This window comes from Gracilinanus agilis, chromosome 1, assembly GCF_016433145.1.
Source record: "Gracilinanus agilis isolate LMUSP501 chromosome 1, AgileGrace, whole genome shotgun sequence".
Classification (NCBI taxonomy): domain Eukaryota; kingdom Metazoa; phylum Chordata; class Mammalia; order Didelphimorphia; family Didelphidae; genus Gracilinanus; species Gracilinanus agilis.
This window is the reverse complement of record NC_058130.1, coordinates 615,214,069-615,240,411: the sequence shown is the minus strand read 5'-3', so window position 1 is coordinate 615,240,411 and position 26,343 is coordinate 615,214,069. Positions and strand designations below refer to the sequence as shown.

Here is a 26,343-nt window from a genome sequence, read left to right as displayed (position 1 = left end):
ACATACATATATATATATATATATATATACACACACACATACAAATTAGAAGATATCAATTTTCTTTCCCTCCCAATTGCTACCTCATTGGAATAAAGAAGAAAAATAAATTTCTTGTTACAAATATACATAAAGTATACATATTTATGAATGTATGTATTTGTGTATTTATATGTATATCTATCTCCTCTTCAATCTTTTTTCAGAAACTATAACTGAAGTACTCTTTTATTCTTAGGTTTTTTTCATTTGTAGTTTGACTTTTCACTGAAGTAGGCAGAATACTGTATGATCATAGAGTTAAAGCTAAATGGTACCTTAGAAATCATGTAGCACAACTCCTTATTTTACAGATTAAAAAAGCTTAATACTAAAAATGTCAGAGGTGAGATATCAATTCTGGTTTCATAATTTCAAGTTTGGAGCTCTTTTTACAATATCCTGCTACCTAATTTTCCTGGAGGAGGAAACATTTAAACTATGAATTGAAAGTAATTTCAACTCTGCTTCCTATCCTTATTTTTGTAAGCTGAGGCACAAACTCAATGTTTGTGCTTAGAGTCTCTCTTTTTCTTAAGATAGTGCACTCTAGAGACCTCCATCTTGATTACCCAGAGCTGAGAGATAACCAAGCAATAAGATGTCTTAAAATCAAGATAGTCTTTATTAAGCAAGGACATACGTGCACTTAGGAGCAAATTGATCTGATACCAATAAGTACTCAAAAGTATAGTTGATCAGAAGCTACTTTTATTTCTTAGTGAAGGACAGTGGAAAAGGGGCAGGAAGGGTGGGATCTGGAGTAGTATGGGCTAAGATTTCCCAGGAATTGGATAGTTTTCCCAGGTGAAAGGAGGAAGAAACATCTATGGTACTTATTTTTAGCATAAATCAACAAGATAAGAGTAGGAAGGGGCTCAATCTGAAGGTTTCAACAACGCAGTGACCCGCTGAGTCTTAGGGCCAAATGCTCCATAATTGAGCATGTGTGGGACCTGATGTGGTTTAGACAAAAGCCCGAGGACTTTTGGCTAGCTCATCCCAGAGAGACTGAGAGAACTGGTATAAAATGACCTTGTGGCAAGTGGACCTCAGCCAGGCTGTAATTTTCAAAGGCAGTCTGGCTCACAAAGACAACCAGTGTCTCCAAATCACTCTGAGTCTCAGGTAAATAGAGTTAGTCTTACACATTTTTGTCATTCACATAGGAGGGCAACTCTAGTATATCAAGGTAGTTATTAAGATAATTTACATTCCTTACATACTTTTCAGGAAAAAAATCTCTAATTAACTCTACATCATTTCTAATCACCTTTTTTGTTTCCAAAATTCTATGACTCCTTAAGAATTTTGTAGTAAAAGAGCTACTTCTCATACCTTTGGGTTGGTATAATATTTCAATTTGAGTACTGTACAATATAACTTCAGACTGCTTTATTTTAGTTTGCCTGTTCTAGTGTAAGGGGGAAAAAGGAGTTTCGTTTGGATATTAATATTTAAAGGGAGTGTTCACCATAGAATTGAATAAATATAAATTCTAAAAATGAATTTTAGTAATTTATTAATAAAATATAGGAGAGAGTGGTAGTAGCGAAATGAGAAGAGAGTAGAGTAAAAGAACTAAGTAATTTTCTCTGGCCCCTGGCGGCTCAACCCAGGTAGACTAATTAGTCCTCAGCCAGGATTTGATTCTGGTATTACTGATTTAATCTAGTGATTACATGAAATAATATTCATAAAGGGCATAGAAGAGTGCCTGACACATAGTAGGTGCCTTGTAAATGCCTATTCTTTTCCCCATTGCCCTAATTTTCTATCTCCTAAGTCACACTGACAAGGATTTCACATTTTGGACTCTGATAGCTACTAATCTTTTTAGGAAGTCTAAAAATGGTATGATTTGCTAATGACCTCTGCCTCTTTCCTACCACATGGCCACCTTCATTGCAAAATCAGAATTTGGCCACGTAGAACTGTGTACATTTTGTATTTTTATTTCATGCTCATGGCCAATGAATTTGCTCTCAAGTTGATTACCTTCCTCATACTTAAGCTTGCCCTTGGAAAGTAGACATTGCATAGTACTTGAAGCCTTTTCAGTATAGTAGAACCTGCTAGATTTTGTGTTCTGCTAGCCTTGTCCTTGATTATTATCCAATGTCCCTGTTAGGATAAGGTATTGAAATATGACTTTTGTGTGTGTGTGCTTTAGTTCTTACCAACAAAATATCAACCATTTTCCAGGGCCATTTCCTCCATTTCTGTTTTGATGTTAATTCCATACTTCAGTATCCTACTTAACATTTGTACAGTCAGTTTGTGTTACTAATTTTACTTGTTAGAAATAATACTCTATAAAAGAATTCTTTTCTTCATGTATGCAACTTTTCTTCCTTTAGGTAGATGATAGGGTTGCCTGCAATATGGCCTCTTAACTAGTTTAAGTTTAGTGCCTTTTTAGTATGAATAATGATTTCTGTATTGTGCAAATAAGTAAAGTGGATGATATTGATGGAGGTTTGTCCTTCATTTTTGAAGAAGACCAATGACATCATGGGGTGATGTCTTGGCTTATGCATGCATTGAATTTAAATAAGGTAGAGTTGGACAAAGTCATTAGCTCTTCTCTTTTTTCCAGAGTCATCCATGTCTAATGGTGAGACAAAAGTAAGGATGACCAAGGATGGCCTGGGATATATGGACGATGTTACAGCTCTAAGCATTCTACAGTGCCTGGTTCAGCTGCTTTTATGTAGATGAAACAAATTATTTTCATCTACTCATCCCAGCATGGGATGGAGAGCAGTCTTCACATGTATAGGGTAGACACCCACTTAACTCAGAGACAAGTCTGTGGCCCATTGGTGTGCAGGATATTTAAGGGTTCAAGGAAGACTGGCACCTCTGCTGTGAAGGCTTGCCCAGCCCTTTCCAGGGCCACTCATCCACCCCTGGTGTCTACCTGGCACTCAATGCTCACCTGTGGCTCCAAGTAGATCTAGCACAAGCAGAGGCTGCATCCCAGGAAACCATCTCAGCAGATGGGCTAAACCAGATTAAAGGTATTGTTAGTATCCATATTAATAATCTCCCTCCTGGGCTTCAGGCCTCCATCTCTATTTGCCTGTTGGACATTTCCACCTTTGTGATCTATTCTCATTACTCAAATGCCTTAAATCAAACTCATTTCCTTACCTCTAAATGCACCCCTCCTACTAACTTCTTTAGGGTAGCACAACTCATTCTTCCATTCACCCATGTTTTAACCTAGAAGTTATCCATGATTCATAATTTTCTCTATCTTCATTAAGTTACCATGTTTTATTGATTCTACCCTCTCAAATTCTCTTAATCTATTTCCATCTTTTTACTCATACCACAAGTAAAATGAAGTATCTGAAAAATATTGTAATAGAGGTGTTTTCCCACTGAAAATTTGCCCTTTTATTTTTCATAGCAGTGAAGGACAGGCAAAATATGAATAAATGGAATCCATGGGCAATGCTCTCTATCTTATTTTAGTCAGTAAGTAATTATTACTTTTTTCCTACCAAGCTTGTCATTATGGCTATTAAGGGATAGCATAATGGAATGATTCTATCCCCCCTGCCTGCCCTTTGATGAAATGAAACCAAGCAGTGAGATGGCCATCACAAAGAAAAGTCAGTGACATAGATATACCTCAGCTTGGATAATGCTCCAGAAAAATTCTTCTTTGTGTCAAGAACTCAAAAGGGTTTTACATGTAAATATCATGGTTATTATCCTGTTGTGTGAGAAAGAAAAGTGGATAAAAGCTACCTAGGTTTGGTATAGGGTTTCTTAATCTTTTTTTGTGTAATGGACCCATTTGGCAGTCTTGGAAAACTTGTGGACCCTTTTCTCAGAATCATATTTTTATGCAATTGAAAGAAATGCCAAATTTGAGTTAGAGATTAGTGAAAATAAAGATGGATATACATACAAACACACACACACACACACACACACACACACACACACACACACACACACATATCTTTTCCCATCCAGAACTTTCAGAAATATATCCATGGTCCTCTTGAGGGACTTTTAGGTTTGGAACCCCTGGTTTCATGGGATAGTGAGAAGTATAAACCAAGGTAGCTTCCTGGCCCATTATCACTCTCTCATTTATATGTAGTAAAGTCAGTGTGTTACAAGGAATGGAAGAGAAGAGATGGATCCAAAAGAAAAATCTTAGCAAAGTCATCAAAAATCTGATTTATGAATGAAAAAATATATAGTCACATAAAAGTGTAAATGTTTAAATAAATATAAATATAAAACATAATATTTATATTAAAATATATAAAATAATAAATGTTTATTACATTTGTTATGGTTTTCCTCCATTAGATTGTAAGCTCTTTGAAAGAAGGGACTATCTTTTGCCTCTTTTTTTTTATCTCCAGTGCTTTATTCTTAATTTGTTGTGATTTCTTCCTGATAGTTGTTGAAACTAGCAATTTGTGTTTTATGATTATATATTTTATAAGTTAATAAAATCTATTTTTCTTTTTTTGGTGATATTTATGATATTTGTGCTTTCAGTTTTGTTAATTTCTTTTGATTTTCAACATTTCTGTTTCTTTGTTTCTCTATCTCTGTTTCTCTGTGTCTCTGCCTCTCTTTCTCTTTCTCCCTCTCTCCTCTCTCATGTTGCTTTCTATTTTTGTACTTGTATGCTTAATTCATTGATCTATTCTTTCCCCGTTTTTGGTGATGAATGTATTTTGGTAACATAGTATTTCCTGTAAGGCGGGAATACTTAATCTGCATTTCATGCATTCTGAAGAAATATGTGATAGATTTCAAGGGGTTCATGAACTTGGGTGAGGAAAAATACTTCTTTATTTCAGTATAACTAGTTTTCTTTATGCTACCATGCATTTTATTTTATGAATTTAAAAACATTATTCTGAGAAAAGTTGTATTGGCTTAACCACACTACCAATAAGATTAAGAACTCCTTCCCTAAGGACTTCTCTGACTACATCCCACAATTTAAAAAAATTTTTGTCACTGTTATCACTTTTTTGATGAATATATTTATTGTTTCTGTGATTTGTTCTTTGCCTCATTATTTCATTGGATTAAGTTTAGTGTCAAATTTTTAATCCTTTCTACTACAGCTTTCATTGAGAATAATTTTTACTGAATTGTGGACAACAAAGGTTGTACATAATATTTCTGCCTTTCTGATATTTTTAATACCCTAATACATAGCCCTTAAAAAAGGTGCCCTTCATAGTTTAGTTTTATATGTGTATATATATATATATATATGTATATTCCTTTGCTTTCCCATTTAGTAATCACCACACAACTATCCTATCTAAATTTTCTATAATTCCATTCAGATTAGTTAGTCTTCATTGAATCAATGAGCTTTCATTAAGCACTTATTATGTACTAGACCCTGCCCTAGGCACAAGGGAGGGATCTAGTATATAGAACAATGAAATGAAAAAACAGAGTCCCTGCCCTCAACAAATTCATATTCTAATGGAGGAGAAAAGATGCAAAAAATATACATCCAAGATTTATATATCTTATTAAACTCCGGTGGCTTCCTTTTTCCTCTAGTATTAAATATAAAATCATTTGTCTCGCGCTTTCCTAACTTTTCAGTTTTCTTTTCTCTACTCCCTTTCACATATTCTAGGATCCATTAACATTAACTTTCTTGTTGTTTTTTGCACATAACAGTCCATGTCCTGACTGTCTATTCATTCCCCTTGACTGAAATGCTCTCCCATCCATCCTCCTCATCTTGGATTCTCAGATTCACAGGATTCTTAAGAAACTCAACTTAAATCTCACTTTCTTTAGGAGGTCTTTAAATTATCCTTCTCCTGAACACTGCCCCTCCCCACCAATTGCATCTAACAATTACAATTAACTTTCATTTCTACTATATAAATCTTGGATATATATATTTTTTGCATCTTTTCTCTTCTTCCTCTCCCCTTCCCTTTCCCATAGATTTTTTTTCAGCCCCATAACACTATAAATCATTATATGTCAAGTATGTTTCTTCTAAACAATATAGCATAGAAATCTGCTTTCTCAATCATTCTGCTATTCTCTCCTATTTAATTATTGAGTTCATCCCATTCACATTCACTTATTCTGATATTGTGTGTTTTCCTTTTATCTTAGTCTCTTATATTTCCCCCCTCTGTCCCTGCTCTACCAGCTGTCAATTTACAAAGAAGCAGTAAAGAATCAAGAAGGAAATGTGTCCAAATTTGATTAACAAATTCTTATCATTTCTTTCCTTCTACTCCTTCCTCTTTCCCCATTTTGCTTATAAGTAATGGCTCCCTCAATTATCCTCCTCTCATTTGTCCTTCTTACTCTTCTCCATTCCCTTCTATTTCCCTCTTGAATTGAATATATTTCTATATCAAGGATTGGCAAACTGTAGACGAAGTTCAACTGACTCCTGTTTTTATACAGCCTGAAGCTAATAATGGTTTTTGCATTTTAAAAATCAAGTTTTATTGAATTTAAAATGTAAAATAACATTCTTTGCTTGAGGGTCTTCCAAAAATATATAACTGACTGGATTTGACCCTGCAGCTGTAGTTTAAGGACTCTTGTTATATACTCCAAACTCTACGTGTGTATTCATGTGTTCATTTATATGTGTATTTGTGCGCATGTCCATGTGAGTATGTGTTCTGCCCTACTTTTGCCAGTTCACTTGAAGGAGAGGTTAAAGTGATGCCTATTCTTTCCTTGTTTGTAAAATCTTCTTGTTTACCTTGATTACATGAGATAATAAGTTTCCCTCCTTGCTTCTCCATTCCCACCTTTTTCCTAGTCTATTCCTTATTTACTCCTTCTACTTTCTACTTTTAAGTTCATAAAAAAAAAAAAAACACAACAAAATCATTACTAGGCCCTTCACATTATTTTTCGCTATGATCCTTGATGAAATTACAGTTATTATTTTTTTAGAGTTCATTATGGCATTTTATTCCTTCACTAATCAATCTTCTCTTTTTAAAAAAAAATTAAGTTTAATTAATTAAGAATATTTTTCCATGGTTACATGATTCATTCTCTTCTTTCCTCCTCCCACCCCATAGCCAACAAGCAATTCCACTGGGTTTTACATGTATCATTGATCAAAACCTATTTCCATATTATTAATATTTACAATATGGTGATTTGTTTAGAGTCTACATCCCCAATTCTATCCCCATCAAAACATGTGATCAAACAGTTTTTTTCTTCGGTGTTTCTACTCCCACAGTTCTTTCTCTGGATGTAGATAGTATTTTTTCTCATAAGTCCCTCAGAATTGTCCGTGATCATTGCATTGCTGCTAGTAGAGAAGTCTATTACATTCGATTATGCCATAGTATATCTGTCTCTGTATACAGTGTTCTCCTGGTTCTACTCCTTTCACTCTGCATCACTTCCTGGAGGTTGTTTCAGTTTACATGGAATTCCTCCAGTTCATTATTCCTTTCAGCACTATAGTATTTCATCACCAGCAGATACCACAGTTTGTTTAGCCATTTCCCAATCAAAGGACATCCCCTCATTTTCCAATTTTTTGCCACCACAAACAGTGAGGCTATAATTATTTTTGTACAAGTCTTTTCCCTTATTATCTCTTTGGGGTATAAACCCAACAGTGTTATGGCTGGACCAAATGGCAAGCAGTCTTTTAAAGCCCTTTGGGCATAGTTCCAAATTGCCTTCCAGAATGGTTGGATCAATTCACAACTCTACCAGCAACGCATTAGTATCCCAATTTTGCCACATCCCCCTCCAATATTTATTACTTTCCTTTACTGTCATGTTAGCCAGTCTGCTAGGTGTGAGGTTGTACCTCAAAATTGTTTTGACTTGCATTTCTCCAGTTATAAGAGATTTAGAGCACTTTTTCATATGCTTATTGATAGTTTTGATTTCTTTATCTGAAAATTGCCTATTCATGTCCCTGGCCCACTTATCAATTGGGATATGGCTTGATTTTTTTTGTACAATTGATTTAGCTCCTTTTAAATTTAAGTAATTAGACCTTTGTCCAAGGTTTTTGTTTTAAAGATTTTCCCCCAGTTTGTTGTTTCCATTGAAATTACAGTTATGAAGGGATACTTATTTCTTTTTCTTTTAGGTGATTGTAAATGTTTAATTCATGTATATAGCCTCTTTCAATTTTTAAGCCTATTTAACTTTTTGTATTTCTGTTGACATCTGTATTCACATTTCATAATTTTTGTTCTACTCTTATCTTTTCATCAAGACAGTTTGGAATTCTCTTTTTCATTAAAGCTTTTTACTGTAGTCCAGTTGTTCTTGAATATTAGCCTGTTGTCTTTTGTCTACTGGAATTTCACATCCTAAGCTCTTCTCTCCTTTATAGAATTAGAATTTTGTGTGATTCTGATGCTTTTTTGTTATTTGTAGTTACTTTTTTTCTTTGACCTCGAAGCTCTGGATTTTGGCTATTGTGTTACTAGGAGTTTTAATTTTAGGATTTCAGAATAATAGGGAGGAAGTTTTTATTTATGATTTATTCAAATATAGTATCATGGTTCTTTTTTTTTTTTTTTGTATTTTTTAAGTATTCCAATAATTCTTAGGTTCCCCGGCCCTCCCCTCCCCCATTACCTGTTCTCCAGGTCTGTTGTTTTTATATGAGACAACTTCCATTTTCTTCTGTTTTTCAAAAAAGTCTTTTGACTTTTGTTCTGAATTTTTTTATCGTCTAATAGAATCATTAACTTTTCTTTGACTTGGTTTTTCACGGAGTCTGTTACTTGGGCAAGCTTTTATAGCTCTTGTACTAAGCTATTAAATTTTTTTCTAAGTCTTTTAAGAAGAATGAAGGTTCATCATCTATGGACCTGAAATTCCTTATGTTGTTAATGATTGCATTTTAATATAATTGGCTTCTTTTATAATTCTATGTACTTTATTTTATGTGTTTAAAAACATTATTCTGAAAAGTTCCAAGATGCCAGATGCCTATGACCTCCAAAAGTTTTAAGAACCCTTGTTCCAGAGGTCTCATTTTTTTTAGTTCTTTTCTTTAAAACTTTCATTTCATATTTACTATATCATTTTTTTAAAATCACATCATTTTTTCCAGTTACTGTAGTTGACTTTGTGGCCAAGCTAGGTGGATTTTTCTTTTTAAGCCTTTGCAATGTAATTTTCTTTCAAGATTATTTCTTGTGTGGCCCTAGATCCATATTAGATATTTATGGTTGTATTTTTTTCATTTAACTCTTGCATTCAGTTCTTGAATTATCACTTTGGGTTAGGACAAGGTTCTTTGACCTGCTGAAAGCCAATTTGGGACCTTCTGTGGTCCTGACCTGTATTATTTGGTGTCCTGTTATTGCTTTCTCTGGTTATTGTATGATGTCTTTTTTTAAGGCTCTTAAGAGCAGCTCAGTTAAGGGAGGTATAAACCATGTGCCTGGCAGAATAACTACAAGATTGTCCTTGGTTGGAGTTCCAGCTGACAGCTGTTCACTCTAGCCCCTGTTGACAAGATGGAATCTTCACCAAGAAGGAGCAATAGAATTAAAGTCTCTTCTCTGGTCTGGGGAGCCTCCCTGCTCTGATGACTCAGCTGAGGCCTTAGCTCTAATCCTGGCACTCTCTCCTTAGCACCACTACCCGCTGCCTTAAGAAAGCTCATTCCTTTTGTGAAGAGTGTTGAAGTCACAGTGGATCCTTCTTTTATCCCTTCATGTCACTGTTATTCCATCCACCAATGAATGAATGTCTTAATTCCTAGATCCAATATAGTAGAAAATATGCCCTACCTTATGAGACACTTTCTCCAAAGACAGAGAACCTAGAGTCTATAGGCAGGAATTTCCAAAGGCAATCTCATCCTAATAGCCACTCTAATGTGATGTAATTCACTGTACTAATCACTTTATAGGCTTTTGCTCTCTTTTACCCCAACTTTGACCATCACCGTTCTGAAGCCCCTATCCTTCTTTTCTAGTCCAATCTTCCTCCTATTCCTAGTCCAAAGTAGATTTATTTCTTTCAGGCCCTTTGGCTGTCATTCCTAAATATGTCAGTTCTAGGTCAAAAGTCTTTTCTTAAAACCACCGAAATAATGTCTTGATGGCCTTGGTGGATAAAGTGTTGGATTTAGAGTCAGGAGAACCTGGGTTCTAATCTGGCCTTAGACATTTCATGACCTCAGATAAATCACTTAACTGTCTCAGTCTCCTCATCTGTAAAATGAGGATAATAATACCGCAACTCTCAGAGTTGTGAGAATAAAATGAGATGATATTTGTAAAGGGCTTTGCAAAACTTGAAGTTCTACATAACTTCCAACTAGCTATCATTACTATCAATTTAAAACAAATCAAGTTTCTTCTCTCCAGGTTCTTTCAGTCTGACTAAAAAAATTCTTCCAGGACTTATCCTAGTTTCTAAGTCTTTTGTAGTTGGTTTCATTAATATACTACTTCTCTGGCTGTCCCCTGAAGCTCTACAACTCGCATTAATCTTCATGCTTTCTGAATATCCAATTTCTCTAAGACAGTTTCACTTTCTTTTTCTTCTCTCTTTCTAACACCTCTTAAATTGTTTTCTCTTAAGGCTGGTAGTAATCCCACTGTTTCTACCTTTTAACCTTCTATTCTACATCATGATTAGAAAGTCACATCTGCTGCATACATATTTAAAGATGAAGAAATTGAGAAGCTTTGAGAGTTGGCATGATTAGTCCAAGATTGTACAGCCAGTTTGGATCAGAGCAAGGACAAGATACCAAATTTTCTTGCTTTACTTCTGATTTCATTTTCTTTTCATGACTTTCACTTACATAGTTAATATTTATGTTATATTTTATGATTTTGTCTGCAGTGAAACTAACATGCGTTTGAATTGTGGAGGGAATAAAATGCTCTCCTCCAGAAGAGGGATTAGTGGTTGTTTTCCATGAAGTTAATGAGCTATGTCCTTCAAGCATCAAAACTCACCAACCCCAAGATATCTGGCTTATTATTGCAACCAGACAGATAAACAAAAAAACACAAGAAGATATTTTCAAGTAAAAGAATAAATAACATGTAGTTTAGCTATTGCACCAACTTGCAGCTCTCCTCAGGGGCTCTCTCTCTTTGAGCTGGGGCTAGTTTGCTCACTCTCCCCGCACTTGCTTTGGTAGGTCAGGGTAGTTCTCTTGAAGGATGGCTATGCAGTTGGACTCTTAGGCTCTTAGGAATTTACTCTGATTGGTGGGCTACACTCTTATTACTTACTATTGAGCCTTGAACCGTCAGTAGGGTGCTTTCTATTAACACAAAATTATTCACAATGGTGTGATTGAAAGTTTTTTTTTTAAAACCCTTACCTTCCATTTTAGAATCAGTTCTGTGCATTGGTTTCAAGGCAGAAGAATAGTAAGGGCTAGGCAGTGGGGGTTAAGTGACTGGTCCAGGGTGGCACAGCCAGGAAATGTCTGAGGCCAAATTTCCCATCTTGAGTCCTGGCTCTCAAGCCTACCTTCAATACCACTGAAACTTAAACTTGAAGCATTTACCCACTGATAAGACTTCAATTGGGTCAGAGTGAGGGGAATGAAACAAGAGGTTGAAAGGATAAAAAAAATGTGAGAATAAGTATGAGAGATTTAAATATGCTTTTAAAAAAGGAAGTAGAGGATTGACATTAGGGAATGGAGCATGGGCAATAATGAGACTTGAGAATCCATGCATCTGGCCTGACAGATCCTACAAGTGGGTTCGAGTGTTGGGGAGAAGAAAACTGAGAAGGAAAGGTTAGTCAATATGACACAAATGAATGAATTTCCCAGAACAGTTTTGAATGTTGTGTAACACAGCATATGCATTTGGAAGGGAGACACACGCATAGCTGAGAATGGTGAGCAGGGTACCTAACTCCTGAAGAGTGTGAAACTCTCCCAAGATGGATATGGGTCCCCATGCATATTTAAGAGTTCCATCAACTACTACAGTGACAACTAGCTCAGAACAATGTAGTTCGGTAGACATTTTTCAGTTGAAGCCAAACCAGTACCAGTTTTAGAGACAACTCTGTCAAAATGAGACCACAAATGAATATATTTAGAGAATTAATTCTGAAAGCACCAAGAACTCTCATGAAGTTGTTATGAAGACTTCCTATTGCAAGTGAGTCAGACACCAGGACCAGCATAATGCAATGTTATGTCTCTGGCTCCCAGCATCTCAGAACTCAACTTCAGAGTGGCTCAGTAATGTTTGATTTTACGGATTACACAAAGGAGGCTAAGTTATTTGCTTAAGGTCAAAGATCAGGGTCAAAATTTGAGCCTAGGTCTTCTGATTCCAGAGCCTTTGTTCCTCCTTTGTTCCACATTGCCTTTTATGTGAAGGAGAGGTCCATGGCTGACCAGGTCTGGGAGAGGAATATAAAAATGATGTCAATGAATCTTTAGAATTGCAGATTTTAAAAAGTAGAAACTTGATTTAGTGGTTAGGGTGGATATGTTTGTAGGGCAGTGACAGCAAACTTATAACATAGGTACCAAAGATGGCACACAGAGCACTCTCTGTGGGCACTTGGCTACCCTCCCCCTCCCCATCCCCATCCACCTGAATTTGTTACTAGAAAAACAGAGGGACTCTGGTGGAGCTGCTCCCCTTCCCCTCTCCACTACATCTGACATTTTTTCACTTCATCTACCCCTCCACCCAGCAGTCCAATAGGAGTGTTTTCTCCCTCTCCTGTGTGGGGTAGTAGGGGCAGGGCAAACCCAGCATGTAGGGGTGGGCATGGCACTCAGTCTTTGGGGAGGATGAGCATGGGGTGAGACCTGGCACTCTTATCTCTAAAAGGTTCACCATCACTGTTGTAGGATTTTGTCCCGGCATATCCTAGTATGTCCAAAAATGTGGCTTTATGTGTTAATTTAATTACATGATTCTCTTAAAGTATGAATTTCTGTTTTATTTAATAAGTACCATATAAGTGATATAAATGTTATAGAAATGCATAGAAAGACTGAAATTGATTGTTGCCTGCATTCTCACTACAATAGTATTGTGCCACCATTATTTTACCTCTGGCTACTAATCTAGAAAATATTTTGACTTATTCAAGTGCCTGTCTTAGGAATGTCCAGCCTGGTGCATAATCTTTGTTGTGAATATGCTACTGAAATACCATAACAAGCCTATGGAATTACACATATTTTAAAATCCTTATCTTCTGTCTTTTACTTAGTTATTTCTAAGTATCAGTTCTAAGACAAAAGAGCAGTAAGGGCAAGGCAATTGGGATTGAGTGACTTGCCCAGAGTCATACAGCTAAGAGGTATTTCAGTTCAGATTTGGACCCAGAGCCTCCTATTCCCAAGTCTGCTGCTCTATCCACTATGTTACCTAGTTATACCCCAATGACTTTACATTTTAAATCAATCAATATTATGTCTCCTTTTAATTAAAAAATGTGAATCACCTCATTGTTAAAATAAAACATACTAAGAGCAGAATTATTATGAATGTGCTGATGGTAGTAGAAATACCTCAGACTTCTTGGTGCAGAACTTAGGAGAAGATAATGCTGCCAGCAATTCTAGTGCTTGCGGCAACATGAGTAATGAAAAACCAATGGGAATAGACCTTGCCTCTTAGTTCTGGTCTCTGTGGTTCTCATTCAAAGATAGGAAAGATCCCATCTAATGATATTCCCCAAAATAGGTTAGAGGTCAATCTCCATTATCCAAAGACCTTCATTAGCCTATATTAAAGCATATTTTCTAGAAGAAAATGGGTAGTAAGTTTTCATTTCAGGTGTGAAAAAAATTAAGTGTCTTACAGTCCCTAAAATTATGCAACAAGCAAAGGTCTCTCTGATCTCACATTTATCATTGAGGGATTCAGAAACTGGCAAGGGGCTAATGCTTATAAAAATACCAGCTGTCAGAATCCCACATGTTGATCTGTTCTTCATGGTCAGGCTTTAATGAAGGGGAATCTATTGACATGTTGGATGAAGATAAGCCAAGTTATCTATGGGAGCAGAAGAGCAGTCCTCGAAGGGTAATGGAGCAATTGATTGACATTGTTCTTTGTTTGGCAAAAGGTGGGAGATTGCTTAGGGATCATGATGAAAAAGCTGACAGTTTTAAGAAAGATTTATTTCTAAATCTTGTCAATGTGCTCCACAACCATCATCACATAATAGCAGCGCATGTGCAAAATCTCTTCAAAAGGCTACCATTCTGAGTAATTGCATCAAAAATAATTTAATGGTGCCCTTGAACAATGTTGTAAAACTAATGATCTTGTCTTCGCTAAATGGAAAAATGGCTTGTCTGAGTGATTGCCAATGATAGTACTGACTTTGGACATCAGAAATAGATGTCCTTTGTTGTGTGGTAGTTAGATGATAAAAATTGTTGAATTTTTTTTTTTGTCTCTTTAGAGATTCCCCTTTAAGGCCAGTGCTTTTTCTCTGTAAAACTATCTCCAATTTATTTCGGCTGTATCTTATTTGTATATGGTTATTTGTATTTTTGCCCCATTTAACAATGAGTTCTTTGAAAGCAGGAACTGTTTTTGCCTTTTTTTTTAATCCTTAATGTTTGCATAGTCCTTACTTTCAAGAATGTCATTTAACTGGTTAAAATTGATTGAACATCATTTGTTAATAGACAAGTCAATTCAGCAAGCATTAATTAAGTCTGCTGAATTGACTTGGCATTATTTAAATTGTTCATCAGTCATATATGTCTGTTTTGATGACTCAACTACAAGAAATTCTAAGGGTCCTTGCAAACAGAATTCAGATTTCTTTGGGGGTTATGATGAATCTTTTCCTAAAAGTAGTTCTGCAAACATCATGAGAGAATGATATATAAAATTGTGAATCAGATCTATTTTACAAGTTCCACACATTTTACAAATCTGTTTTGTATTTTGCATTCTTAGTTCTTTTGAAAGGGCCTTCTTAAAACCAACACATGTTAAAAACTGAACTGAGAAGTATAATGTTCCCACACTGTCTTGATTCACTCATGATTTTGTACACTAAACAAAGCATCAACTTCTCAGTTGGTTACAGTAATGTGCCTCAGGAATTTAAGTCCATATTATCTGGTAAGTAACTTTTCATTTTCTAAGACAGGAAAAAAGAGCATGATCAATTGTATATATGTATAAACATATACATATGAACCTGAATCTCAGTATGGCTAAAAAAATATATTGCTATTTTGCACAACTAAGTCCCAATTAGTTTAAATAATGAATCCTATGAAGTGGTGGTTTATATTTGAATTGGATAAGGTATCTAGAGTTATAATTATGTTACATAAAGTAATTGGTTCGGGGCAGCTGGGTGGCTCAGTGGATTGAGAGCCAGGCCTGGAGATGGGAGGTCCTGGGTTCGGACCTGGCTTTAGACACTTCCCAGCTGTGTGACCCTGGGCAAGTCACTTGACCCCCATTGCCTACCCTTACCACTCTTCCACCTATAAGTCAATACACAGAAGTTAAGGGTTTAAAATAAAAAAAATAAAAATAAAAAAAAGATAAAGTAATTGGTTCCAGCCCAATATAGAGTATGAATATATAGTGTGAAATGCCAAAACTGGATAGGTGAGGGGTGGGAAGGTAAATGGTTTAGAATAATGCTGTAATTACACTAGATGAATGGTATTACTTTTGACAGACAGAAGATTTTAGAAAACAGATGGTTTTAGTAGATTAAAGGATAATGTATTGTTTTATATGTGTTGAGTTTAAAAGATGTTTCCAATTTGAAAGGTCTAATAGACAATTGATATTGTGGGGCTGAAGCTCATGGATAAGGCCTGAAGATCAGAGAGACTTTGATAAAAAGCAGTTTAAGTCTGATTTTGGGACTCTATTGTTATTAATCTGATCGTCTTCATCACTACTTTCCCTACTCAACTGGATTATAATTCTCCTAAGACATAGGACCTTGTCTTCTATTTTATTATTTCCTCCCATCCCATAATGTACATTGTGGATACCCAATATAATTTAATTGAATATTTTAAAGTATAGGATTTAAAAAATATATCTCTTTAATTGAGATATGCCATAATGATAGAGGAAGTATTAAATTTAAATAATAGTATGTACAGCTTCAGGGAAATAAAAGATTTTCATTACATAATTAGTTAACAGCTGTCTTGCATTGTTATTCCTTATCAAATCAACATTTTAAGATTTCTGTATAATCTTTTTTTCACACTAAAAATAGCTACCTCATCCTCATGTTTTCATATCTTATATAAAATCATATGAAGTATAGGCAATATCATTTTGTGATATCAGAAAAATAACATTGCAGCCATACTTTTCCATTTTAATTATATACTTGGGTCTTGAAGAAGACTTAAAGGCCATTTAGCTAACCCCTTCATTTTATAGATCAGGAAATGGAGATCCAGAGAAATGAAGGGATTTATTCATTCATATAGTTGGTCAATAGTAGAGCCTAGATTCAAGCCTAAGATCTTTGAATGAATCCAGAGTTCTTTCCACTGCACTCATCAGGATGCAAAACATTTATTAAGCAGTTTTTGAATGCTTGTTGACTATATCATTCTTTCTAAAAAAACATATAGAACATTAAGAAGTGCCAAATATCCAAATGTGTGGTAGGTATTTCTAGGTACCATTTTTAAACAGGCTATCTATCATATTGTGTTTTTATGTTTATAAACTTAATAAGAATCCCAACAAATACAATTAAATAAACAATGAGTAATTGCATCCCCAATAGAACCATGAAATTTGTGCTGTTTTACATTCTGAAAAAATACACAGTAACTTTTAAGTAATGAGATTACATCTATTCATCTTCCCTTTTCAATGTCTTTTCTATCTGTATATTATATACTTTTCTATCTATATATTTAAAGGAGATGGTTTCCTTTTACAACTGTCTTCCTCTTTCAAAAAAAAAATTTTTTTTAATTTTTTAGAAAATTTTTCCATGGTTACAAGATTCATGTTCTTTTTATCCTCCCCAAACCCCTCCGCCCCTTCCTGTAGCCGTTGCGCATTTCTACGAGTTTTACATGTATCATTGATCAACACCTATTTCCATATTATTAATAGTTGCACTGGAGTGGTTGTTTAGAGTCTACATCCCAAATCATGTCCTCAATAACCCATGTGTTCAAGTAGTGGGTTTTTTTTTGTGTGTGTGTTTTTTTTTGTGTGTGTGTTTCTACTCCCACATTTCCTCTGAATGTGGGTAGTGTTCTTTCTCATAAGTCCCTCAAAATTGTCTGTGTTAATTGCATTGGCTGCTAGTAGAAAAGTTCATTATGTTCAATTGTACCATGGTGTATCAGTCTCTGTGTATAATGTTCTCCTGGTTCTGCTCCTTTCACTCTGGATCAATTCCTGGAGGTCATTCCAGTCCACATGGAATACCCTCGTTTTCCTTTTTTTTTGCCACCATAAAGTGTGTGGCCATAAATATTTTTGAACATGTCTTTTTCCCTATGATCTCTTTGGGGTATAAACCCTGCAGTGGTATGGCTGGATCAAAGGGCAGATAGTCTTTTAAAGCCCTTTGCACATAGTTCTAAATTGCCATCCAGAATGGTTGAATCAATTCACAACTACACTAGCAATGCATTAATGTCCCAATTTTGCCACATCCCCTCCAACATTTATTACTTTCCTTTGCTGTCATATTAGCTAATCTGCTAGGTGTGTGGTGGTACCTCAGAGCTGTTTTGATTTGCATTTCTCTAATTATAAGAGATTTAGAACACTTTCTCACATGCTTATTGATAGTTTTGATTTCTTTACTTGATAATTGCCTATTCATGTCTCTTGCCCATTTATCAACTGGGAAATGGCTTGATTTTTTTTGAATAATTGATTTAGCTCCTTATATATTTGAGTAATTAGACCTTTGTCAGAGTTTTTTTTTATTATAAAGATTTTTTCCCAATTTGTTGCTTCCCTTATAATTTTGGTTGCGTTGGTTTTGTTTGTACAAAACCTTATTAATTTAATGTAATCAAAATTATTTATTTTACATTTTGTAATTTTTTCTAACTCTTGCTTGGTTTTAAAATCTTTCCTTTCCCAGAGATCTGACAAGTATATTATTCTATGCTTGCCTAATTTACTTATAGTTTCCTTCTTTATATTCAAGTCATTCACCCATTCTGAATTTATCTTTGTGTAGAGAATGAGATGTTGATCTAGACCCAATCTCTCGCATACTATTTTCCAATTTTCTCAGCAGTTTTTGTCAAATACTGGGTTCTTGTCCCCAAAAGCTGGGCTCTTTGGGTTTATCGTAGACTGTCTTGCTGAGGTCACTTACCCCAAGTCTATTCCACTGATTCTCCTTTCTGTCTCTTAGCCAGTACCATATTGTTTTGATGACTGCTGCTTCATAGTGCAGTTTAAGATCTGGTACTGCTAGGCCACTTCCTTCACATTTTTTTTTATTATTATTTCTCTTGATATTCTTGATCTTTTGTTCTTCCAAAAGAACTTTGTTATAGTTTTTTTCTAATTCAGTAAAAAAGTTTCTTGGTAGTTTGATAGGTATGGCACTAAATAGGTAAATTAATTTGAGTAGGATGGTCATTTTTATTATGTTAGCTTGTCCTACACATGAGCAATTAATGTTTTTCCGTTTGTTTAGATCTAGTTTTAATTGTTTGGAAAGTGTTTTGTAGTTGTGTTCATCTAATTCCTGTGTTTGTTTTGGCAGATAGATTCCTAAACAGTTTATATTGTCTAGGTGCAATGATGGACAAATTTTTTAAAGACGGGGCCAAAGGAAAGAAAAAAAAAAACTTTAGGTGGGCCAATAAAATTTATTAAAAAATAACAATGATACATCTTATAAAATTTGTGTATTTTTTGTGATACTAAGCCCTATTAATGACTGAAAGATTATGAAGGAGAAGGGCCACATCTGGCCCTGGAGCCGTAGTTTGCCCATCACTGGTTTAGTGTGATTTCAAATGGAATTTCTCTTTCTAACTTTTGCTGCTGAACTGTGTTGGAAATATATAGAAATGCTGATGATTTATGTGGGTTTATTTTGTATCCTGCAACTTTACTAAAGTTGTTTATTATTTCCACTAGCTTTTTAGTTGATTCTCTAGGATTTCTTAAGTAGACCATCATATCATCTGGAAAGAGTGATAGCTTGGTCTCCTCATTGCCTATTTTGATACCTTCAATTTCTTTTTCTTCTCTAATTGCTACTGCTAGTGTTTCTAGTATGATATTAAATAATAGAGGTAAGAATGGGTAGCCTTGTTTCACTCCTGTTGTTATTGGGAAGGCTTCTAATTTATCCCCATTGCAAATGATGCTTGCTGATGGTTTTAGATATATACTGTTTATTGTTTTTAGGAAAGGCCCTTCTATTCCTATACTTTCTAGTGTTTTCAATATGAATGGGTGTTGTATTTTGTCAAAGGTTTTTTCAGCATCTTTTGAGATAATTATGTGATTTTTGTTGGTTTGCTTGTTGATATGTCAGTTATGTGAATGCTTTTCCTAATATTGAACCATGCTTGTATTCCTGGTATAAATCCCACCTGGTCATAATGAATAACCCTTGTTATCACTTGCTGGAGTCTTTTTGCTAGTATTCGATTTAAGATTTTTGCATCTATATTCATTAGGGAGATTGGTCTGTAGTTTTCTTTCTCTGTTTTTGACCTACCTGGCTTTGGGATCAATACCATATTTGTGTCATAAAAGGAATTTGGTAGAACTCCTTCTTTGTTTATTATGTCAGATAGTTTGTATAGTATTGGGATTAGTTGTTCTTTGAATGTTTGATAGAATTCATTTGTGAATCCATCTGGTCCTGAGGATTTTCTCTTTGGAAGTTCTTTGATGGTTTGTTCAATTTCTTTTTCTGATATGGGATTATTTATGTATTCTATTTCTTCTGTTAATCTAGGCAATTTATATTTTTGTGCATATTTATCCATATCACCTAGATTTCTATATTTATTGCCATATAATTGGTCAAAATAATTTTTAATATTGCCTTAATTTCCTCTTCATTAGAGGTCAAGTCTCCCTTTTCATCTGTGATACTGTTATTTTGGTTTTCTTCTTTCCTTTTTCTTTATTAGATTGACCAGTACTTTGTCTATTTTATTTGTTTTTTTTTAAGTACCAGCTTCTAGTCTTATTTATTAATTCAGTAGTTCTTTAATTTTTATTTTATTAATTTCTACTTTATTTTTATGATCTTTAATTTAGTTTCATCTGGGGATTTTTAATTTGTTTGTTTTCTAGTTTTTTGATTTGAATGCCTAATTCATTGATCCTCCTTAATTTCACTTTTCCCCCTGATTATTGCTTTGGCTGCATCCCACAGATCAATGTAGGATCTCTCATCATTGTCATTCTCTTCTATGAAATTATTGTTTCTATGATTTGTTCTTTAAGTAACTGATTTTGGAGAATCATATTATTTAATTTCCAATTGATTTTTTATTTGCCTATCCATGTACCCTTAATAATTATCATTTTTATTACATTATGATCTGAAAAGGTTGCATTTATTATTTTTGCTCTTTTGCATTTGTTTGCCATATTTCTATGCCCTAGTATATGGTCAATCTTTGTGAATGTACTATGTGCAGCTGAAAAGAAGGTATATTCCTTTTTGTCCCTATTTATTTTTCTCCACATGATCTATTTACTCTGATTTTTCTAGGATTTCATTCACCTCTCTTACCTCATTCTTATTTATTTTTTGGTTTAATTTATCTAGATCTTATTTGAAGGTTCAAGTCTCCCACTAGTATAGTTTTACTATTTATTTCCTTCTTGAACTCTGCCAGTTTCTCCTTTAGAAATTTGGATGCTATACTATTTGGTGCATACATGTTGAGTACTGATATTTCTTCATTGTCTATACTGCCTTTTATCAGGATGTAATTACCTTTCCTATCTTTTAACCAGATCTCTTTTTACTTTGGCTTTGTTTGGATATCATTATTTCAACTCCTGCCTTCTTTTTCTCAGTTGAAGCCCAATAGATTTTGCTCCAGCCTTTTACTTTTACTTCATGTATGTTTACCTGCTTCATTTGTGTTTTTTGTAGACAACAAATGATAGGATTTTGGTTTTAATCCACTCTGCTCTTTGCTTCTGTTTTATGGGCGAGTTCATCCCATTCACATTCAGAGTTATTATTATCAACTGTGTATTCCCCAACATTTTGATTCCCTCTCCTTGCCCTGCTGTTTCTTCTTTCACTATTTCCTTCTACACCAGTGTTTTGTTTTTAATCAGTCTTCCTAATCCCCTCCCTTATTTTACTTCCCTTTCTGCCCCCTCCCTTCTTATTCCTCTCTATTTTTCTTTTGGATCTTTTTAGGCTACTCCCTCCTCCTCTCTTCCTCCCTAGTATCGCTTCTCTCCGTACCAGTCAATTTGTTACCCTTCTACTTCTCTATAGGGCATGAATCAATTCTCTGCCCCAATGGATATGATTGTTCTTTCCTCTTTGAGTTACTTGTATCATCTTTTCTTATAGGGATACAAATCATTTGAACTTATTGTGTCTCTTAAAAAAAAAGTATTGGTTTTTTGTTTTTTCCCCTCTCTTAATTACCTTTTGGTGATTCTCTTGAGTTCTGTGTTTGGACATCAAATTTTCTGTTTAAGTCCAATTTTTTCTTTATGAGTGCTTGGAAGTCTTCAATTTTATTAAATGACTACACTTTCTCTTACAAAAATATAGTCAGTTTTGCTGGGTTGATTCTTGGCTATAGACCCAGTTCCCTTGTTTCCCAGAAGGTCATGTTCAATGGCTTCTTGTCCTTCAGTGTAGATGCAGCCAGATCCTGCGTTATCCTAACTGTGGTTCCCTGGTATCTGAATGACTTCCTCAGCAGCTTGTAATGTTTTTACCTTGGTCTGGTTGTTCTTGAATTTGACTATAATATTCCTGGGAGTTGTCAGTTGTGGATTAACTGTAGGAGGTGATCTGTGGATTCTTTCAATCTCCACTTTTACCTCTTGTTAGAGCATGTCGGGCCAGTTTTCTTGGTCCATTTCCTGTAGGATGATGTCCAGGTTTTTTCTTTTGTCATGATGTTCCCATAGTCCAAAATTCTTAAATTGTCTCTCCTCAATGTGTTTTCCAGATCTGAGGTTCTGTCAATGAAGTTGTGTAGGGGAAGTGAAAGGAGGAATTGTAGGAAGGTAGGATGGATGGGAGAAAGGAGAGAGGAAGGTAGAGTAAGGGAAAGGAAGGTAGAGGTCCCAGCCACAGCAGGGGGATATTGACCAGAGCCCTCAAATGAATGATCAGAGAGCAAATTTACAGTTTGATTAGCTAGGTTTTGTTTTAATTAGAAAGGGAAAGGTCTAGGGAAATCTAGGAGGAAGGAAGAAAAGGAAAAAAGCGCCAAGAGAGAGATCAGGGTCTCAGGGTAGAGAGCGCTGCTTCCATGGTGGAGAGAGCTATTCCGCCTCCTGGGTAGAGAGAGAGCAGAGCTCAGGGTTGAGAGAGAGAAAAGGCGCCAAACTTTCCTTTTTATACTTTCCCTACCACCTCCCCCAAAGGAAGTGGGAGGTGTCAGGGGGAATTTGTAGCAGAGAGAATCTTGGGAGACGTAGTCTACTAGGGCTTACAATAATTTCAAATGACACAAGGTGTTTCATATTTAATTCAAATTTTTCATTCTTTTCATTTTGTTTTATACATTCTTGCTGCCTTGTGAAGTCATTTGCTTCTAGTTGTTGGATTCTAATTTTTAAGGACTGAATTTTATCCCTGGATTTTTGGTCATCTTTCACCTTCTTTGTCTCTTTTTCAAGCTGGTCAGTTTTGGCTTTCAATTCACTATTTTCTTGTTTTTGTTCATGTATTTCCTTTTTCCAATTGTCTTCAGCCTCTCTTAATTGTTTTTTGAATTGTATTTTCAGTTCTTCCAAAGCCTGTGTCCAATTTGCTTGGGTTTCTATGTTTTTTCTTGGAGTTCCTTTGGTCTTCCTCTGTTTCATTTGCTATTTGTTCATTTCCTGCATAGAAGCTGTCGATTGTAATTTCTTTTTTCTGTTTTTGTTGTTTACTCATATTTTTTCCTTCTACCCTCCTTCCCCCATAATTGGTTGTAATCTTGGTCCTCTGATTATTTGTTGGATCTATGGATTTGGGCTGTTTTGTCTTGAAGGGGCTTTTTCTCTGTTCTGCTGATTGATTAGGTTAAGCTGATGGTTTTAATGAACTCTGATGTAAGATCTTTCCCAGCTGGCAACAGAAGTTTTTAACTACTTTCTGTGCAGTCTATGGGGGAGGTGTGTTGGAGCTTCCCTGCCCTCTGAAGACTTTTTATCTGCCCTATTAATGGGATTAAGCCAGGGTAGAGTTGATTTGCAGAGCTAGATGTACCCTGAGACTAAAACCTTGAGAGAATGGGATGGGGTAGATTAAGGAGAGTCTCTAGATGGAGAGTTTTGGCTGTGACTAGTCTGCCTTCTCTGAGTTTCTCCTCCAACCACCTCCCTGCCATCTGTGATCAGAGCTCTGAGCCTGGCACAGCTGTTCCAGCAAGGCCTTCCCTCAGGATTAACTCCCTTGACAGCTCACAGATTCCAGGAACTGTTGAAGACTCAGCACAGTATGTGGGGGTGGGCTTCTGGGATCTTCCTTCTTCCTTTCCCTCAAACCTAACAGTTCAAGAATTCAGAGGTTTTTTTTTACCTAACTCTGGTGCTGAGTCCAGCAGGAGGATCCCACAGCTCTGTCCTGTTGCTAGATTTGGTTTTCTTTCCCCTCGAAGCACTTTGTTTTTTATCTCAGTGTAGAAGGATTTTGGAGGTGTGGAGTTTTGCTGTGTCTAAGCCTCCATCTTCCCAGAATTCAACTGTCTTCCTCTTAATGGCTACCAACTAAATAAAAAAATAGAAAAATGAAATTTTTGTAAAAGTAATCAATCAACTAGTCATTAAACATTCATTTACTTAAAACCCTTAGTAAGTATTAATTCCAAGGCAGAAGAGTATTAAGGGCCAGGCAATTGGTTTTAAGTGACTTGCCCAGATTGCACTGCTCAGAATTGTCTAAGACCAGTTTTGAACCCAGGCGCTCCTATCTTCAGACGTGGGTTTCTATTCACTGAACCTCCTCTGCCTCTAAGCATAAATTTATTTACCTCCTGCCATATCCCAGGTATTATACCAGAAACTAAGAATGGAAAGAAAAAAAAAATCAAGCAGTGCTTGCCCTAATTCTATTGAGGAAAAAAACATTTAAAGGCCATGGGCATCATTGTGGAAATAAATGTGCAACTGAAGATTGTTTTCAAATTATTTTCAGTGTCTAATAGTCAATATAACATGTTCATTACTCTCTTTTTATAATTGAGCTCTTATCTGTTGTGCAGTTGTCATGGTTGGGAGATATGTAGTGGGGATGGGGAGTAGGAATTAATAAAGGAAAAGAGAAGCAAAGATTTTGCAGAGATAAATCCTAAGTTTACATGTTTGATGTTTCATTTCTAGAGCCTTTGAGGAGCCACTGCCATGACCTTTTGGAGTCTTGCTAAAAATGTTCAGCACCACCATCTTAAAGTGTGCCTGACAAATTGGGTCCGAAGTATCTTCCAAAGCAGTAGGTCCCCGGCCTCCCAGCCCATCAGCACAGAACTCGCTACTGCTGATGGCTCTTCAGGCAGTTCCATGGAGGTGCTGGGCAAATCATATACCCGGGACGACCACAGCAATGCCCCAGTGAAGATTCTCTCCAAGGTGGGAAAAAATTTGCATCAGAGGAAATATCACCCCTTGTGGCTGGTCCTGGAGAGAGTGAAGCGCCATTTTTATCAGCAGTACGTGGGCCAGTATGGGACCCCACTCTTCTCAGTCTTTGACGGACTCTCTCCGGTCGTCACACCATGGCAGAACTTCGACAGCCTCCTTGTCCCAGCTGATCACCCGAGCCGCAAGAAGGGAGATAACTACTACCTGAATCGAGTTCACATGCTGCGCTCTCACACGTCAGCCCACCAGTGGAACTTGATGAGGGCTGGCCTCAGTGCTTTCCTTGTGGTTGGAGACGTCTATCGGCGGGACCAGATTGACTCCCACCACTACCCCATCTTCCACCAGCTGGAAGCCGTCCGTCTCTTTAGCAAGCGTCAGGTAAAGGTGTTCCTTCCGGAGAGGTCAAGAGAGCAGACGCCTCCATGTTTGCGTCATGGAGCATCTGACTTCTGTCCCCTTGTTCTTAGCTTTAGCTCAGTTTGAGGTTAATGCCTAACTGAAACTGGGTAAATAAGCAGTGTTTTCTGAGGGATTGATAGGGGCAGCCTATAAAGAACCAGAGGCTTGTATCCTATGCTGACTTGGGAGCCTGTTATTTCCTCTGTTGTTTCTTCACTCTTGTCCCTACACGATGGAGCAGCTTCCTTGCTGCTGTCTTTCCCCGAGGCAGCCCCAGCATCAGTGCCACAGCGCAGGGCACACCATTAGACCTGGACTTGGATTCCCATCTCTGCTGACTTTGCAACCTTAGAAAAGTCACTCACACTCTCTTCTTGTATAAAATAAAACGTAAAATAAAAAGATTAAACTACTTGCAAAAACAAAATAAAAAAAGAAAAAGAAAAAGATTCAGTTCTTCTTTTAAACCCTACCTTTTATCTTAGTATCAATCCCAAGACAGAAAATCATTAAACCTAGGTGACAGGATTAAGTGACTTGCTCAGGGTCACACAGCTATGAAGTGTCTGAGGGTAGATTTGACCTTAGGACCTCCCGCCTCTGGGCTTGGCTCTCTATCCTCTGTGTCATCTTGCTGCCTCAGGTTGACTAATAACATCCATTCCAGCTATTCATCATATCAATTTTTTGTGATTAAATTTAAATTACTGACTCCAATTCAGGATTGATGCATTGAGACCCCTCACTGTAACACTGTTGTTTTATGTTATCTAATGGCTTGGATGGGTTAATAAAATAGGCCCAGTTATTAGAACAGACTAATTCTGTTGTCACTCTTCTATAGTCTAATCAGTTCTTCATTTGGATCATTAGGAATAATAATTGTGTTGATTAAATTGTCCCCTAAAGTAATACCAGTTTTTTTTTTCTGACTCCTTTCAACTTGGTATATTTTTGAATCAATGTGGATTAGATTTGATTGCCACTGTTCCTATGTGGCTTTGCCACCAGGAGGTGTCATGCCCTCCTTGCTTCTCCCATTCTTTCTCTCCCTAGGCCCATGATGTCCCAGAACCCAGGCAGTATAACTTGATTATAGGAAGATCCACCGCTGCTTCTTCCCTCTTTCTTTTTTCTAGCGAGGTGACTTAAT

At 36.1% G+C, this 26,343-nt stretch overlaps 1 protein-coding gene across 1 annotated transcript in view; it reads left to right on the top strand.

Moving 5' to 3' along the window:
• The window catches only part of FARS2 (phenylalanyl-tRNA synthetase 2, mitochondrial), a 433,185-nt gene that overhangs the window by 116,976 nt on the left and 289,866 nt on the right, over window positions 1–26,343 (top strand). The window contains exon 2 of the mRNA XM_044683724.1: window positions 24,531–25,169. Coding sequence (XP_044539659.1) covers window positions 24,552–25,169 — 618 coding nt within the window. The 5' untranslated portion in view covers window positions 24,531–24,551. The remainder of the gene's footprint in view (window positions 1–24,530; window positions 25,170–26,343) is intronic.